Here is an 18,151-nt window from a genome sequence, read left to right as displayed (position 1 = left end):
CACACAACCAGACTAAATTTAAAATGAAACACTCAAGATATCAGCGAAGTCAAGACTTTAATTCAGAGGTTTTGACAACAGTGTGGCAATAAACATTCAGAAATTTTAGCCCTGTCACCTTGCACATCCAGGGTACAGGTTCGATTAATGCTGCATGTTCTCCCTGTGCTTGATAGGTTCCCCCGGGTACTCTGGTTTCCTCCTACAGTCCAAAGACATGCAGATTGCCGTTCCCAAATTGCTCATACAGTAGTGTGTGTGTGTGTGTGCTCTGCGATGGATTGGCACCCTTTCCAATGTGTACCCTGTCTGACGCCCTAACTTTCCTGGGATAGGCTCTAGGCCCTTGTGACCCTGTATACAGGATAAAGCAGAATAGACTATGAGCAAGTGAGTGAATTATAGCCTGGTCATCTCCAACTCAGACCAGGGTGAGGAGAAACCCCACACCAATGGGCGATGGAAGGCAGACAGTTAAGATCTTCTACAGTGGCTGCACAGCTAGCAGCAGAGAGTATTCTTCTGCACATCTGGACATCTGCAGACCTGCTCTTCCAGTTGAGTCAGGATGATTGAGTTCCTGGAGGAGGGAGCAGTGATTAACACTCAGCTGGCTTAGCTCGAGAGAGAGGTTGATGGGGTGTTTTTGACTTTTTGTTCTTGTTGCTATTTTCTGTTTCCGCTATAGATGCTTATACCAGCAGTTAGATTATGTACACATGGAGGAAAGGTTTAAATAAGTCTGTAATCTATCTATCTATCTATCTATCTATCTATCTATCTATCTATCTGTCTATGAAATTTATCTATCTGTCCTGTCAGGTTTTCTGATAGCAGATATTAGCTTTGTCTGTGTCCAGAGAAATTTATATTGTTTCAGAAAGCTCTGATTATTATTATTATGATTATTATTATGATTATTATTATGATTATTATTATTATTATTACAACAGTATTAATTATTATAATTTTCTCTTCCACCACATATCCATACTGCTCTTCGCTCCTGGCTGTTGACCCTGTTTATTTCCTTGTTGCAGAGATCGTGTAAAGTTTGTACAAGTTGTCATGAGAATTTTAGATCTGAACTGAGAAATGGTTCTCAAAATTCAGAGAACCATGTTCTGATTTCTGAAAATCTTGAAAAATAGAAAAAATGTTCTGGCACCGTGCAGTTGCTTCATATCAATCATGCTTGTAAAAAGATGCTTCAGAATTGTGTTCATAAGTTACCTGTCAGTCCTCTAGGCAATAAGTGGCCTTCTCGCATTCATACCTCCCTTGAACCACACCCTAAGTCTCCTGTGCCATGCCCTGAGCTCTGCGCCTCCTGGGACACATCGTGTCGGCCTGAGCCGCGGTCAGTCCCGTCTCACCCAGATACTCTGCCTCTCCATCCAACTCAGCAGCGTCCCCCAGCGCTGAGAATGTGCTAATGGTTTAATCAGCTGGATTTGTTTTTATTGCCCATCCTTGTGTGCATGCTTTCGCCTCCCAGGTTCGAGGATTACGTGCTTGCTATCGCCGACAGGGTTTAAGGATTTCCAAATCACAGCTCTATCCCTTAGACATACTTTCGTCTAGTTTTAATGCCCAGTTAGACCTTAGCCACCATGCCAATCCCTATAAGTTTGTGTATAACTACAGTAGGCCTGTTTTTGGGTATGCCTTTGTCTCGCATCTGTTTTGTGTATCTATCTTGTTCATCGCTATTGTATTTACAGTACTACTGTTTCTTGGTTTGGCTCATCTCTGGTTTTCTTCCCAATTAAGTCATTGTGTTGGCTTATATTTTGTTATCTAAGTCTTGAAGTCTGTATTTACACTTGTGCTTGTGAGTAAAAGTCTGGCACTAAGTCAAACGTCAGCTGCTGAAGGTCATACCGCTGTTGCATTATGTGTGCAAGGGAAAAATAAAAGGCTAAATTGCCATCTTGTGCGTACAGTATGATCTACTTCCAGTCATTTGACAGTGACGGTGTTTGGAAGCTCCAGGTCTGAGTTGGAAGTGGACACTTTCCTCAGAGCCCCGCCCTGAATAGGGACCCTCTCTAGAGCGAGGTCTGTATTCGCCAGGGGTCCCCCGGTCAGCTCCGGAGGGGTGCTGTCGATCGTCAGTACACGACCAAAGAAATTCTGTTTTACACACACACACACACACACACACACACATACAGAGGTGCAAGGTTACTAAGTATATAATCACTTTCTTATTGTACTTAAGTGCAGTTTTTACATACTGTATTTATACTCAAGTAGTTTTATTAGTGGATACATTTTACGTTAACTCCTCTACATCCTACAGCAAATATCTGTACTTTTTGCTTCAATACATTTCTACATTGCGTTGTGTGGTAATATCGACTCTTTTCTAGTTCTGAAAGGCTACAGTCAGCTAATACAAGCTCACTAGATTTCCTATTTAAGTAAAATTGAAGGTACTTTTGTAAATTAAGGAACTGTATTTGTACTTGGATAAAATGTTACCTATGGTATCTCTACTTTGTAATCAAGTACAGAATTTGTGTACTTTGCCCACCACTGCGCAATAAGTCATTGTTTAATATTCTGCTGATGAAGACAAATAATCTGTAATTGTTAGCTATTTTTTTTTAAACAGCACACTTTCATTTATAATCAGTTTTTTTTTTTTTTATCCAGCTATGGATGCATACTAAAATCAAAGAGTTTTACTAAAACACACACATAAAGCACACACACAAATCTTACAGTAGTCTGCAGGCCAGGGATCTGAGTGGGGTGAAAAATAAATCCCTCTGGTTTCTCTTTTGGACGTGACGACTCGATAGATTTTTCCTGAAGCATCTTTGACTCCTGAAGGAAACCAAAAAGACATAAACTCAATCTGGATGTGAAGCATTTAGATTAGATTAGATTAGATTAGATTAGATTAGATTAGGTTAGATTAAAAATTGTAGTACTGAAATCAAAAAATGAAAACAGCAAGAAAGGTTTATGGAATAATGACTTTATAAACATTTGAGCATTTGGCAGACGCTCTTATCCAGAGCGACTTACATTTTTCTCTCATTACACATCTGAGCAGTTGAGGGTTAAGGGCCTTGCTCAAGGGCCCAACAGTGGCAAACTGGTGGTCATGGGGTTTGAACCTGGAAACTTCTGAACTGTAGTCCAATGCCTTAACCACTGAGCTACCCCTGACCCCAGGTTGCTCTAGTGTGCAGAACATCATAAAATCTTCACATTAAATGCATTTCACAACAGAGTGTTGCATAAAGTAAGTATTCACTTCCTAACCAAACACTGCCTATTAACTCTACCCCACTTTGTCCCAGACCTTGATTTTCATGATGTTGGTCATAATCAGGTTTTTAATGCGACATGTTAACCATGACTACAGAACATTTAACTTATGATTTCTGATGGCAAGCTTCTCAAATGAGAACTAATTTAAGGATTTCACATCAACAGCATGGGAGTGAAAACATGCATTTTTTTTAATTTTTGGTTAAAACTTTACAAATTATATAGATTTTTCTCCAGGTGTAAATATTATTGTCCTTTTATATAAAGACTCATGGCAATGGTCATGGCAAAGTTGTTACTCTGTTTAAGAAGGGTCAAATTATTGTCCTGCATCAAGCGAAGAAAACAACTAAGGAGAGTGAGTTGGGGTTAAAAAACTGTAAAACATTCAGGAAAGAATTGTGGTCGGGGGAAAAAAAAAGAGTGATCATGATCAGAGATCACATGAACATTTGCTGAATATATATTGTTATTATTATTATACAAATAACAACAGTAGAACTCATGGCTGTATTTAAAAGGGAAAAAATAAGTGCATTTCCCTACACAATGTGAAGACAACTCAAGGCATTGGGACTAAACAGCTGTGTAGCCTTAAGGAAAACACTTATCAGTTATCACTTATTAGCACATAGTGAGGCATTCATTTGCTAGAGAGTATAAAGAATTGACTGTGGAGCATTGGAAAAAGGTGGTTCAGGGAGCATGAGACAATTATTTTCACACTTGGATTGCCCACCACAGAGTCTAGACCTTAACCGCATTGAGAATCTTCAAGATGAGGCATTATGCAGCGATCTGACTGCAAGATCTTGGAGAGAAAATAATGCGAATCTGGATGGAAATAAATGTTGTGAAATTACATAATGCCACAGCGAACTCATGCTGTAATCAAAGCTGAAGGCCACCCAGTCCAATAAAAAGACATTAGAAAGTGTGATTTTTTTTGGCCTGGAAGGGGTATAATCAAAACAAGAGGATGTATACTTATGCAACACACTCATTTTATTTAATTCTATATAATAATTTCCTGCTGCACTTTGTGTATGATCGTACCAACCTGCTGATGTATACAGTATAGCATAATGAATTCAGTGATCAAATACCAGTGTAGGGTCACATCCCTAATCAGTCTACAATCTGAATCTCTCTCTCTCTCTCACACACACACACACACACCTTTAAGATGTTGTAGTTGGAAATCTTAGCAACGTGATGCTCCCAGGCCTTGGCTGTTAGCTCCTGCTGCTTGCGGTTTAACTTGATCTGCATGATGAATGTCAAACAACTGTAAGCGATCTGGATCTGACAAGTGTGACGTATGGATATGTAAAAAAAAAATATATATATATATATACATTCTTCACCTCTTCATATGCTTGTTTCTCCTGTTGGAGGTCCTCCTGCTCTTTCCGCTCCATAATGCTCTGCTGCAGTGAGGAGACGTGTTTGGCTTTGTCTTCACCTGACTTGGTGATGCTGCTGAGAGCCTCTGCATCCGGAGTGACGGGTCTCACACCTTCCAGCTCCAGCTCAGCTGTGACCTCGTCCCACACCTCGGCTACCTGCACACACACACACATACACACACAAGCATTTTTAAAGGGAATATTTGTCTGAAAATTGAACTTACCTCATTTTACATTTTATCCATTTAAGCTGGGTGTGTGATATTTACTTTGTGCTAGCAGTTTTATAACGTATACATTATCACACTCTCATGTCAAAGAAAGTACAGTGGAATCTTAGATTATGAGCACAATTCGTTCTGGCTGGCTCGTATTTCAAAAAATTCATAAATCAAAGCGAACTTTCCCTATAAGAAATAATGAAAACATAAATTATTTGTTCCACAACCCAAGAAAATAAAAACTTAAAAAATTATTAACACAAAATATATAGTAAAAATGTGACTAATTAACCTGCACTTTACCTTTAAAAAAAGTAAAAATAAATCGCGACAGATAAGTGTTTCTGTTTACGCGCACAGGCACTGAGTATGTGTGTGTGTGTGTGTGTGTGTGTGTGTTTGTGTGTGTGTGTGACACTAAAGTAGTTGGAGAGGAGGAATCGGACGCCTACCCCTCTCTTTATCTTACACAGTAAATCGTCCTTCTCTTTTATTTGGGTTAGCCCTAACCCATCATCTGCACCTGTTTCTCACTGGTTTATGACTTACATTAAAATACATGAAAGTCCGTCTCTTCGGAAGCAAAATATTCGAATTAAAACTTTTAGTTGTCACATACACAGCCATATGATATGCAGTGAAATACTTTTACGGCTGTCTGTGACCTAAAATAGAAAGATAGGATAAAATACAAAGATTTCACTACTACCACTACAATAAAACAATACAATTAAATTAAAGATAGAATTTCCAATTAAAAAAAAAGGGATAAAAATAAAGATACAAATTTAAAATGTTTACATTTGGGATGGAATGTAATAATCTACAAATTTACAGATTGACAAAAGTTACAATTAAATATAATTAAAGTAGAAATACATAAAGTGTAATTGGATACTGAGAAGTATACTAAAAATCTTAAACTATAAAAGGGTAAAGATAGCCAAGAAGGCATGTGGGTATGACAGCGGAAGTATGACTGAAACGTGACGTATGTAATGAAATGATGCACGTAAAATCCTCATTTTATGTGTAAAACAAGAGCAACATATGAGCCGTGTGCAAATGTCCGATGTCCTCCGTCAAACAGGTGTGAAGGAAACTAAAGCAAGTCTGATCAGTTTAGTAAGAAAAGAGGGGGGGGGGGGTCTCGAGACTTTTGCACAGTACTATGTCTGTAATTATATTGAGCATTAGTGAAAAAAGGGAGAGAAAAACGCTAGTCTTGTTTTATCTCTACATATAATAAAATTGTAAAGTTGGTGTGTCTGTATGTGTTTTTGGAATTTTTGTCTTCTGTCTGTTTGTCTGTTTGTTTGTGCACGCATCACGTAAAAACTTCAGAACAAGTTTAAATGGGAGCTTGAGGTAACATAGGCTTTGTCTTATCGCAGTCGACCCATGGGAAGAGAATATACGCTATTTTGAAATTTAAATGGAAAACACCAATATATCATAAAAAACGACCTTAAAAAATCGTTGGGGTCTAGTTGTCCTATAAAGTGTTAAAAACCAAAACACTTTGAGACAGCACGATTCTTTGGTTTTATGCTTGAAGGTTACGCAATGCTAAACTGAGGCAAGAACGTTTACTTGTTACTCCAGTACAAAATCTAAAGAGGCACTTTTAAAAGAGAAAACAAACTACTGTAAGTAATTAAGCATTTAATTAGCTAAAACTAATTAGCAATTTTGTTCTATTTCCAGTGTAATGATTCTTTACAAGATCACAACACACTGTCTTTACTAACCTTGAAGTCCAAGTAACTGCTCACTGTGCTCAAGGTGATGGAGTCTTCAGCACTCAGACCTGGCAGATCCTCAAAGCCTGTCAACACAATCAGTTCTCATTAGCATCTGATGTCCGTCTGTCTTTCTGTCTCTCTCTGCCTCTCTCTCTAACACACTTACCTAGCCTGCAGTAGAAAGCGTAGATATTGGCACGCAGGTTTTCTGAGACGTCTACAACTGCGGCGCTCGGGCTGTTTGCAGGTATGGACTCCAGCGGCTGCTGCTCCTGATACATCGTAAGAAGAGGCTTCTTCTCATCTAAAGATTGAAGAAGCAGCAACGATTAATCAAGGCATTGACAAAAAAGTGAGCCAATGAAGTGAAAAAGTCGTACAGTATGTACAAAAAGTAATTGCCTCTAAACTTAATAACTGGTTTTGCCACCTTGGCGACAACAACTGCAATCAAGCAATTGTGATAACTGGCCATGAGGCTTTTACATTACTGTGGAGTCATTTTGGTAGGCCGGCCATTCGGTTCTCCACTGTTCCAAATTTTTTGCATTTGTGTATACAGGTTGTCCCCCCCAACTTACAAACAAGTTCCGTTCCGGCAGCACGTTCTTAAGTCCAATTTGTTTTTAAGTCCAACAAAGTGAGTCTTACATGTATATGCCTTTGACACAAAAATAAAATGTAAAGCATACCAATTCATTTCACTAAATCTCTGTCCCCTTTTTCCACACTGCTATCATGTGGCCAAAAAAAAAAAAACAGTGGCTCAGAGCTGTTTTCCACTGTATTGGACTGTGAACTCAGGACAGCTTTACAGGACAGCCATTTTCTATCATCGTGCTCCTGGACTGATTCATTGAAACCAGTAGGGCCAACTCATTTTATTGTTGGCTTTTATACAGGCCGACTTTAGACATTTTATACATTCACTTACACACTGGAAATATTGTATATAATTAAAATATGGTATCTGGTGCACTGTAATGTTTATTTTTTGTACAATACTGGTGAGCTATTTCCGTGGTAGAACTGGAAGTAGAACCGCGGTCTGTTCGTATCTGTGGAAAATCGTAACTCAAATGTTTGTAAGTTGGGAACTACCTGTCCTGCTCCCACCCTGGTTTGCGGGAGTCCCAAAGCCTTATACTGTTATTGTATTGGTCAGCCAGACTGATACATCTAGACATCATATCTGTCTTTGTCAAACAGGGTCTATATAAGTGATTCAACAGTTCTGGCAGTAATCATATTTATGATTTATTGGGCGGGTTGGGGAGGGGGAGCTTTTTTCCCTAAATAAAAAAAATCATCATTCAAAAACTGCATTTTGTATTTTCTCAGGTTATCTTTGTGTATTATTACAATTTCTTTGATAATCTTAATAATTTAAGTGTAGGGAAAAATATGTGGGAAAAAAGTTAGGAAAGGGGCAGATGCTTTTTTGCGGCGCTGTAATTAAATTAATATATACACAATCTATTCATATTCGCATCATAAATTTTATAAGAAAACATTCTCATCGGAGTGCAGAAGAAGGTTTATGACTGTTCTCTTTGCATAGGCTACTTTAAAATTTTAACTCCACATACCAGCGATTCGGCCGTGCTGGTCTCTCTTGACTCCGATCTCCTCCTCCTCCTTCCTCCAGAGCTGCAGCAGCAGGGCCGGAGCCGTGATCTCTTTCTCTCCCCTCCAGGCCTCAATGTGTACCAGCGTTTTGGGGTTGTCACAGAGCTCCAGCAACGTTGCCAGCACCATACCCTGCATGCTCCTGGGGCTCGACTGGCAAGAAATTCAACAACAGAGCCATGGATGCAGCGATGCTTTGAAAATCGGGTCTCATCCATGCACTGGGTTTATGTTACTTACCTGGATGATGTCAAGTAAGAGAAACACACCCTCCTTTTCCAAAAACAAATCCTCTGTGGTGTAGCAACCGACAATGCAAGTCCTATATGATGTCACATTGGTGTGGGAAAACAAGAATAAAACACAGAAACCGGTCAGATTATTAATACGTGCAGCATCGCAATAGCAGGATTTCTGAGGTGTCCATGTGACTCACCACACACAATCCACAGCGGAGAGAACGAGTCTGTTGTGTCCCAGGCCGCTGTACAACCGAGCCAGGTCCGTTTTCAGATATCTGATCGTCACCTCAACGCCCTCTGCTCCGAACAAATCCTGCTCACACCCACACATGTTACATATGGTTAACTTCAGATTAAACCTAAAAAAAACAAAAAAAACAAGACGTTAAAAAAACGGATGAGCGTCCGACCTTCCTGTGCATGTCTCCTTCACAGAGGCTCGCTAGAGTGACCAGGACGTCAGTCTGGATCTCCACAGACACGGTGTCCTCTTCCTCCTTCCTCTCTTGGAATTTCTTCAGCAGCCCTAATCAGCATGAAATATACATTAAATAAACAGAGAATATCTTTATGAGTTTTTAATAAAAAAATTGTATAGGACGTACAGGTAGTCCCCAGGACTACTTTGTAAGTCGGATTTGTTCTTAAGTCTGACAAAGTGAGTCTTATATGCCTTCAACACAAATATACAATGTAAAGCATGATTTCTCCAGCACACACACAAATTCCATTAATTTTATTAATTTAGTCACACACTGAAAATATTGTAAATAATTGTAAATATTGGTATCTGGTGCACTGCAGTGTACTTCAGTGATTTGTTTGCATCTATGAATGTTCTAAAATCCACGATCCATTCGTATCTACGGAAATTCGTAACTCGGATGGTTCATAACTTAGGGACTTTCTGTATTCCCAAAGCTGCTAGTCTTGATTAGCTAGCTATCTGGACTTGTACCTATCCTTAATCTGGGAGTAAGAGTATCATAAAAAAATATATAGAATAAACCTACCATGTGTTAATTCATTTCTAATAAGAGAGAAAGATAGAACTTCATGCTAAATTTGCTAAGCCCATGCTATGGTGACCTCCAAGATGAATTTCTATCACATGATGTATATAAGATAAACTCTATATGTTCACCGAGAAGCTGGCTGATGGCTCCCTGGTCACAGAGGTCCTGGTTGATGACGCTGTTGCTAAGCGAGGTCATGCAGCGGAGCAGACGTATGCAATATCGTATCTGAGCCTTCCTCCCACCTCGACCTCCGCTGCCATGGAAACCCTGACCTTGGCCAAAGAAGGTGTCAGCTCCTGGTACAGAAGAAGGAAAGTGTAACATTAAGTTTAAGTTGCTCAAGCAAAATGATTAATTGATTACTCCAACTGCATAAAACATAAACACTCCAGAATAAAAGTAAAAATGCATAATTATCTAATCATTTTGAACAAAAAAAAAAAAAACAGTTTGTATAATTAGTTAAGTATGTTCAATTAACTCCTCAATAGGCTTTTTAAGGGCAGTGAATGCTATGTAAGATCAATCTGTGGTATCTGTACAAGTAACGCATAGATACAGTACGTATAGATCTCAAGTGATTGTCAGAAAAGTTTAAAGCGAATACTTTCTTTTGTCTGCTCCCGCCGAGGGACCATATACAGTACCGTGCAAAAGTCTTAGGCACCATATTATATGCTGGACCAATTTTGTTATATATGTTTATCATGTCTGCAAAATTATGTACAAAATCATTCAGTATTTCTATATACTGTACAACTTAAAAATGAATAAATAAATAACATTACAGGAGAATATGTGCATGGCTGTAAAGAAAAAATATATAGTACAAGACAGACCAATTTTTAGATAAAAACAAAAAACCTTATGTTCCCTCCTGGGATTTGCATAAAAATAGAAATTAGCGAGTGTGACAAAGTTACCTGAAGAACTCATATTCTCCAGCAGCTCAGTAAAACCTAACAGCTGTTTTCTTATAAAACTGCACAAATCTGTGTCTAAAACTCCTGATTTTAATTTTAAGCAACATGTTTTCACTCCAAATATTGACTTTATTTTATTACTTTTTAAGTATTACAGTTAAAAAATTCCCATAGCATTTGAATAATATTTATTGTCAATTTTCAGGAACTACGTTAAACTGGACAATTTGAACTTTTGAAATTTGTATATTTTCTTGTATTTGAATAAAAGCTTCAAGGAAACATCTAATAAACATAAACTGTGCTGATACAGTATTGTAATGCAATGACTCTTAAAAAGAAGATGCTAGGTATTGCCAAAAGGGAAATGTCAAATGCTATCCACATGGCACATTGAGAACAGAATTATACCCCAGATCAGACTGTAATACTGAGTGATTTGTCAATATGATCTGCTCTAGATGTTTAGTTTATTGCTCTGTGCTTTGTGCAGTTTGGTACCTTGCTGTGTGCACCAGTCCAGAAGCATGAGCACGCAGGTGTTGGCCTGACAAGTCATGTACTCGTCCAGCATGAGCGGCGCCACTGTGGCCAGAGAGGCCAACGCCTGCAGCTGCAGCTCCTCCTGCTGGACGGCCGTCCAACTGCGCTGGACCTTCCCACTGTGCCTGCTCTCAGGGGAGTCAGGCCGGATGAGCAGCATCAGTGCCAGCATCACGCGGCTTTCTTTAAACAGCTGCGGTAAAAAAAAACATGCACATACACGTGCATTACGCTCGAGTACAGAAACTGATCATGTCCTTTAAGCACTGAATCTTCACCTGAACAGCTGCTAGATCTTTGGACAGGACAACAAGCAGGTTCAGCAGCAGCTTCTTCATCTCAAAGTCCTCATTACAGAAGGTCAGCTTGAAGTTTCGGGTCAGAGGGTTATGCGTCTTCACTGCACGACAGAAACTCAAATTTCTTATATGTTCTGTGAATATCTCATTATTTACAAGAATATATACAGTTTATTTTCCTCCGAAACTTACACTGGGGAAGGGTAGCGAAAAGGATGAGCTGCTTAGCAAACCCGCTCTCCTGTCAAAATCAAGGAGCGTGATTAAAAAATTATTTCAAATACGCAGTATGTGGTAATGATGGAATAACGAGGCAATTGAATCAAAACCACCGTACTTACAATCAGCGGGGCGCTGGGGTTCTCTGCAATCAAGGTCGTAATTACTAGAAGGTCGTTGCGAAGCTGGCGGTCGTAGTGTCGGAAGCCGTTGAGAAGATGATGCAGGAAAGCCTCTTTTAGGACCCTGGTGTTCAAAACACACTTAGTCAGTCTTTCTAGATTCATCTGATATTGAACACATTTTAATATCTCATGCACTCAGTCTGATATTACTATTCTATTCTAGTCTAATTTTATTGGTATTAAGGGCTACTACGGCTGTAACATTTCTGCATATACAGAAAAAGAGGACTGTAAACATTTCATACAGAGTCGGACAAAAAGAAATGTATGCACACTTCAGAAAAAGACTAAATTGACCAAATTCATTAATATACATTATATATTGAAATATATATAATAATATTATGATAACAATATTATTATGAAATTAATAAAATATACATTATACTATTTTTTTTCCTGAAATGTGCGTACATTTTTATAATCTTAGTAGAAGCTTGTGTATTAAAGCTAAAGTCACCTGCACTGCAAAAAAAATCTTAGCAGATGGAAATATCTTGAATCTAGTCAAAATGAACTATATTTTCTAAATATAAGAACACAACAAATATTATTTTACTTATGCTATTTCTAGACAGATTTTGCCATTTTAAAGTGTAAATGTCCTGTTCTATTGTTCTATTGTATATTGTCTTTAAAAATGAATGTGGTCTAATTATGTATCGTTTAAAAAACACTGACCTCTTATCAAGTAAAATACACTACAATGCTAAAAGTACTCATCTGCCTTTACATGCATATGAACTTGAGCAACATCCAATTCTTAATCCATAGGGTTTAATATGATGTTGGCCCCGCCCCCTTTGCAGCTATAACAGCTTCGACTCCTCTGTGCAGGCTTTCCACAAAGTTTAGGAGTGTGTTTATGGGAATTTTTGACTGTTCTTCCAGAAAAACCAAGCGCTTGTGAGGTCAGACACTGATGTTGGACGAGAAGGCCTGGCTCACAGTCTCCGGTCTAATTCATCCCAAAGGTGTTCTATTGGGTTGAGGTCAGGACAGTCCAGTTCTTCCACACCAAACTCACTCATCCATGTCATGTTGGAACAGGACGGCGCTTCCCTGGAGACTTGAAGCTGTTATAGCTGCAAAGGGGGCGGGGCCAACATCAGATCATATAAACCCCATGGATTAACAATTGAATGTTACTCAAGTGAAGGCAGGCGAGCGAATACATTTGGCAATATAGTGTATTATGAATATAGTCAAATTTACCTTGTGGTTTCTACTATAAGTTTATCATAAAACAAATCTAAGCTAAGCGTCATATTTTTTTTATGAATCCACTGCCATTTTGCTTTTTGCCAGAAATAAACGTTAAAAAATTTAAGTCTTTATAAGGCTAGCACTAGGTTAAATAATCTTATTTTGGTTTATTGTAAACTAAGCATTATTACTAGATACATTTTTTAAAATATTCAGGACACTTTTAGTTGTTATAAGGTGTGATATAATCTTTAAGGGACACTATATTATGACTGCATAACAAAAGTGCACTGGTGACAGGTATACGTTAGTACCTGTTTTTGTCCCTGAATATATACCTAATTATCTTATACCTAAGATACCTGGTGCATGTATTCGTTTGTTTATGTGTCATGTCATTTCATGATGAAGATTCTCTTCTATACACTATAAACTAAACTCTTTGCTGAACTGAAATACATTTGCTTTTTCCATTCTCATCTCAAACCAGTAGTAAAGTTCTAGAAAAAAATTAATTGATATTAATAGATCAGACTTTAATATTGTGGGTTTGTCAATTAAAGCCACAGAAACCGGGTGAAGGATTTCCCATCCGTCCACTCCGTCCCCATTAGACGAAGCGCTAAGAAGCAGCACTAAACGCACATGACGCAGTCCATGTTGCTGAGCTGCTGGGTGACTTCCTCTCTGGACCCGTTGTCCAAAAGGTTCCACAGGATCTCGGTGGAGCGGAACAGCATCTGTCCGGATGGATCCGGCTCGTTCATGTGGAAGCAGATCTTCTGTGCTCCCTCTGCTTTCAGGATCAGACTACAGTTCACTGCTACAGAAATACACACAGTTATCCTGGAGTGCAAAAGAAATGACTCTACAGGGTAAACCTAGTTAAAAGGAACGTACTAGAAAACCTGGAGAGGATCTGTAGTGCCTGTAGGACCTGCAGTTTGACTGCCGGCTGCTTCTCCAGGAGAGCCAGTGACATGAGCAGAGTTTCAGCCAGACCGCTGCGCTCTATCACCTCACGCCTGTACGCCAGGCTCGTCGGACACACACCTGCTCACAAAACAGGCAGTGTCACTTTGCTGGTTTGGTTTAGCGCTCCAAATATCATTACTTTCAGAGTAAACCTAAGAAGGAAGAGGTTTTCTCTGCTTCTGTTAATTAAATATAAAACATAATTTTTTGCTGATTTTTTAAATGTTTTGCACAGACTCACCATCTCCATAGTGCTTTACTTTGTCCTGGGTGTAGAGTGATATAATAGAAGCACAGATTTGCTCTTGGACCATCGCGTCTGACACCCTCATCAGATAACCTGTCAAAATACCACCAACAACACGAAAATCCTCATCAAACGCATCCTGGTTAAAATAACACAAATTCAGGCTTAAAACTTATTCCAGGAAACAAAAGGTTTTTTAGATTACCATAACATTTAGGAAAAGCGCTGTTTGTTTGTTTGTTTATTTGTTTGTTTGTAACAGCCTGAGTCCTTCCTAGGCTCAGACCATTAGTTGGTCTATTATAAAAAAAAAAAATTCCCTTAAATAAATAAACAAATACATAAAGTATTTAGTTAGATAAAGTTAGATAGTATATTAATTATAGTAAAATTATATTATACTGTATCTGTTTTATAAAAAAAAAAAAGAAATTTTATTTCAATAAATATATATATATAAATAAATAAAACTACATACAAAAAACACATGATCAAATAAATTACATACACATAAAGTATATGTATGTAATTAAAATTGAAGTATATTTGTTTTAAAAAACATTCCAATAAAAAACCTTAAATAAGCAAAGAAATAAAGAAATAACGAAATGTTCGCATGAAATGAAGTGTATAGTATAGTTATAACAGTATAATAATAATATATCTGTTTTATTTTAAAATTAATAATAATAATAATAAAAAAATATTTTAAATAAATAACGAAATAAAATATTTATGTATATAATACTGTATGCTACATAGTACAATTATTATAGTGAAATTATAGTGAATCAGTTTTATTTAAAAATGAATGATAAAAAATACTCTTTAAATAAATAAATATGCATGTAGCTAACAAGTTATACAGTATAGTATAGTAAAATTGTTTATATATGTAAAATTATAGTGAATCTGCGTTATATACAAATTAATAATAAAAGATGCTTTCTTCAAATAAATAACACAAATTCAGGCTCTATTAAAAAAAAACTCAAAGGACAACTACAAAGTTTTTCTTATCACACTGACCAACAGTCCAACATGAGTGACTCTAAACTGTTTTTAAGTATTTACGAGGCGGAATTAGCAACACTATTAATGCTAATTGGTTAAATTAATGCAAAAAAACAGCTTGCTGTTGGTGATGCTTTGTTTTAGTATCTAAGAAATCCTGATGGTTTGACTCTCACTTACCCATCTGAGAGAGTGAGTCCGTCACAGCAGCAGCGTACCTCACTTCATCAGATGTCTTCTCCTTTAAGAAGGGAAGCCTGCGAGAAAGAGAAAGATGTGTTAGGATTCTACTCTAACAAAGGGATTATTACCATAAAAGACAATTAATTAATCTAATGAATTAATTAATGAGGGATTTTAATCTGACCTGCATATGTGTAAGAGGTCACGCAGCATGGAGGCATACTCAGGATGTTCTTCTGATCTTTCCGCACAGATGTTTAAGATCTGAAAGACGTCCGAGAGGTCTTTGAGGAACTTGAATCGCATGGATTAAGGTAAATTCTAAGTTAAAATTTTTAAATGTTGAGAAATTTAACATTTAGATAGATAGATAGCTGATTTAACAAAGACAAACGAAACAAGTGAAAATCTCATCCTCTTATTATGAATCTAGCTCAGGTTTTGAGAAAGTTGAGCACACTGTAATTGGGCTCAAGGGGATCAGTGATGAGGTAGTTCCAGCTCCCTCTAGGGTGCAACGAGTGTTTCACAGATGATAGATAACGTCAGAGAATGCAAACGCTGAGAAAACCTCTATTGACGTTTGTTAGGACGATTTATAAGCCACTTGAGATTGCTTTCCTGTGTTATTATTTTAAATTTTAAATTTTTTGGGGGGATTTATAATTCGGTGAGGATACATAGCCATTTTGGCATCTCTTCACCACTCGCTTCAAGGCCGAGATGTGCCGTTCTTTCAGGGAGCTCTGCGAAAAAGGACAAAACACGTTAAAGCAAAATTTTAAAAACTTGGATGTCAATAGCAAATTTATTGGCACCCATTATGAAAGCACTCTAAATCTGGAGCAAAACTTTTCTTGTAAACCTAAAGCAATTAGACACACTGTATATCTTTTACATCCAACGTATAAGGGGGTGCCAATATTTTTTTTATTTGACTGTATAAAAGTAATTTAACAGTAAAATGGACAGCATACATGTAATTAAGGATAAATGTGAGAATTTAAGACAGTGATTAGAGCTCTGATTAGGTGTATTACTTACTGATGTATTTTCCTGAAGCAGGTTTATAACGCGGGGGAGATCAGGATGCCTCGAAGCCTGAAAAACGCAAGAATCATTTTATTTCCAGGAACTTGTTCAACAGAGTTTTGATGACAGTAAAGACTCAAGACACGTCCTCTACCAAAATGCTGTAACAAGAGAATCTAGTTCCTTATTGACACCCTAGTACTGAATATTTGAAGAGGTTAACCTCCACTCACTCCATAATCACACCAAGTTATAGATATTTATATACAGTATGTCTATACAAATGTCAATCTACATGTCCATATGACACATAACAACTTCCATTATAAAAAACACTAACAAGAATGAAACACTTTGAATTATAGTCTGCTCAAATTTTACATTTTGTAGTAGTTTCGTTTTGTTGTTATATTTAAAATAAAAAAAAATAAAAAAAACAGATTTACCTAATCTCTCTTAAATATCTCTAGTTCAAAGTTTATTTCAGGAAACAAAAAGTTTTTTTTAGTGTTTTTAGAGCTGTGTGAGTCCTTCAATGTGTATTTGAGTGCAGGGACGATACTAGGATCAGACCTTTAAAAGGTCTATTATTAATAATAATAAATGTTTTCTTTAAATAAAAAATAAATAAAAAAGTAAGTTAGATAGTATAATTATTACAGTAAAATAATATCATACAAATAAATGTTTTATTTAAATAAAAATAAAAATAATAATATTTTCCTTAAATAAATAAATAAATAAATAAATAAATAAATAAAATATAAAATTATAGCAAGGTTATAGTATATTTGTTTTATTAAACATTTAATTATAATTAAAATCTTTAAATGAGCAAAAAAAGAAAATGTTATATGTAAGTTATATAGTATAAAATTATAGTAAAATATATCTGTTTTATTAACAAAATTATTAAAATACTTTCTTTAAATAAAGAAATAATGTAAATAAAATATGTGTCTATATACCGTAATAGGTTATATAGTATGGTAATAATAGAAAAACTAGTAAATATGTTTTTTTAAATGTATAATAATAATAATAATAATAATAAAAAAAATCTTTATATAAATAAATAAATAAATGAATAAATATCATACATTAGCAGGTAGGTAAATAAATAAATGATTAAATACGTACATAAATAAGTAAGAATGTAAGTAAACATATAAGTAAATAAGCAAATACGTAAAATACAATGAAAATATAAAAATATGATTGTAAAATAATCATACATCATTATAATCTATTTTCAGTTAGATTTTAATTGTTATATGTTTTAAGTATAAATGTTTAATCTGTAAGGGATATCGGGCGAGCGTATCGTGATGACCTGATGATATTGACCAGACCCTGCACTCCTGCCTCAATCACACCTACAGCTTTCTTATTCTCTCTCCACTCTAAATAAACTCCAGCAGTTTTGCTGACCTCGGTTAATTCCGGACTCTTCCCTGTGAGTAGCGGTTTGATGAGCTTCACTCTGGGAGTGTGTGTGTGAGTCCTGGAGCCTGTGCTGGATCTGAAAGAGGTCTTCATCCGCGCCTCAGAGGAGCTCATCCCGGAACCACCTGCACAAATGAACCATATTCACACAGCACGGCCACAACAGAACACCTTACTCCGCACGACCGAGGATATTCATCATTAGGATTAGGATTATTAGTAGTATTAGTATCTTACATGCAATAGTTTACTAAGTAGTTGAATCCGTGCTCTTCACGCGCTCACAAGGCGGCTGTGGGTGACAAGTGTTTACAAGCAGCACGCGC

General features: G+C 36.8%; 1 protein-coding gene across 1 annotated transcript; it reads right to left on the bottom strand.

The window, feature by feature from the left end:
• Window positions 1-986: 986 nt before the first annotated feature.
• LOC128513288 (cilia- and flagella-associated protein 69-like) lies at window positions 987-18,120 on the bottom strand. Its single transcript, XM_053487019.1, has 24 exons — window positions 18,063-18,120; window positions 17,811-17,950; window positions 16,392-16,448; window positions 16,028-16,093; window positions 15,532-15,641; window positions 15,345-15,421; window positions 14,145-14,243; window positions 13,829-13,981; window positions 13,574-13,751; window positions 11,660-11,783; window positions 11,511-11,559; window positions 11,298-11,419; window positions 10,978-11,212; window positions 9,679-9,849; window positions 8,945-9,060; window positions 8,729-8,847; window positions 8,533-8,614; window positions 8,253-8,445; window positions 6,830-6,967; window positions 6,670-6,746; window positions 4,656-4,853; window positions 4,468-4,554; window positions 2,731-2,835; window positions 987-2,136 (listed from the first exon to the last, which is right to left on the bottom strand). Exons 2-24 carry the CDS (start codon window positions 17,937-17,939, stop codon window positions 1,963-1,965), a joined length of 2,859 nt encoding a protein of 952 aa, XP_053342994.1. The 5' UTR covers window positions 17,940-17,950; window positions 18,063-18,120; the 3' UTR covers window positions 987-1,962.
• Window positions 18,121-18,151: the final 31 nt, after the last annotated feature.

This window comes from Clarias gariepinus, chromosome 2 (assembly GCF_024256425.1).
Source record: "Clarias gariepinus isolate MV-2021 ecotype Netherlands chromosome 2, CGAR_prim_01v2, whole genome shotgun sequence".
Classification (NCBI taxonomy): Eukaryota; Metazoa; Chordata; class Actinopteri; order Siluriformes; family Clariidae; genus Clarias; species Clarias gariepinus.
Note: the sequence above shows the minus strand (reverse complement) of the source record. Positions and strands in the feature narration are given on the sequence as shown.

Excerpts from the sequence above, each read along its gene's own strand:
- LOC128513288 (XM_053487019.1), bottom strand. The coding sequence starts at position 17,939 with ATGAGCTCCTCTGAGGCGCGGATGAAGACCTCTTTCAGATCCAGCACA. Across the intron at positions 13,752-13,828 it reads GATCCTCTCCAGGTTTTCTA|CAGTGAACTGTAGTCTGATC; the intron begins GTACGTTCCTTT and ends GTATTTCTGTAG. Across the intron at positions 11,420-11,510 it reads TTTCGCTACCCTTCCCCAGT|TGAAGACGCATAACCCTCTG; the intron begins GTAAGTTTCGGA and ends TCTGTCGTGCAG.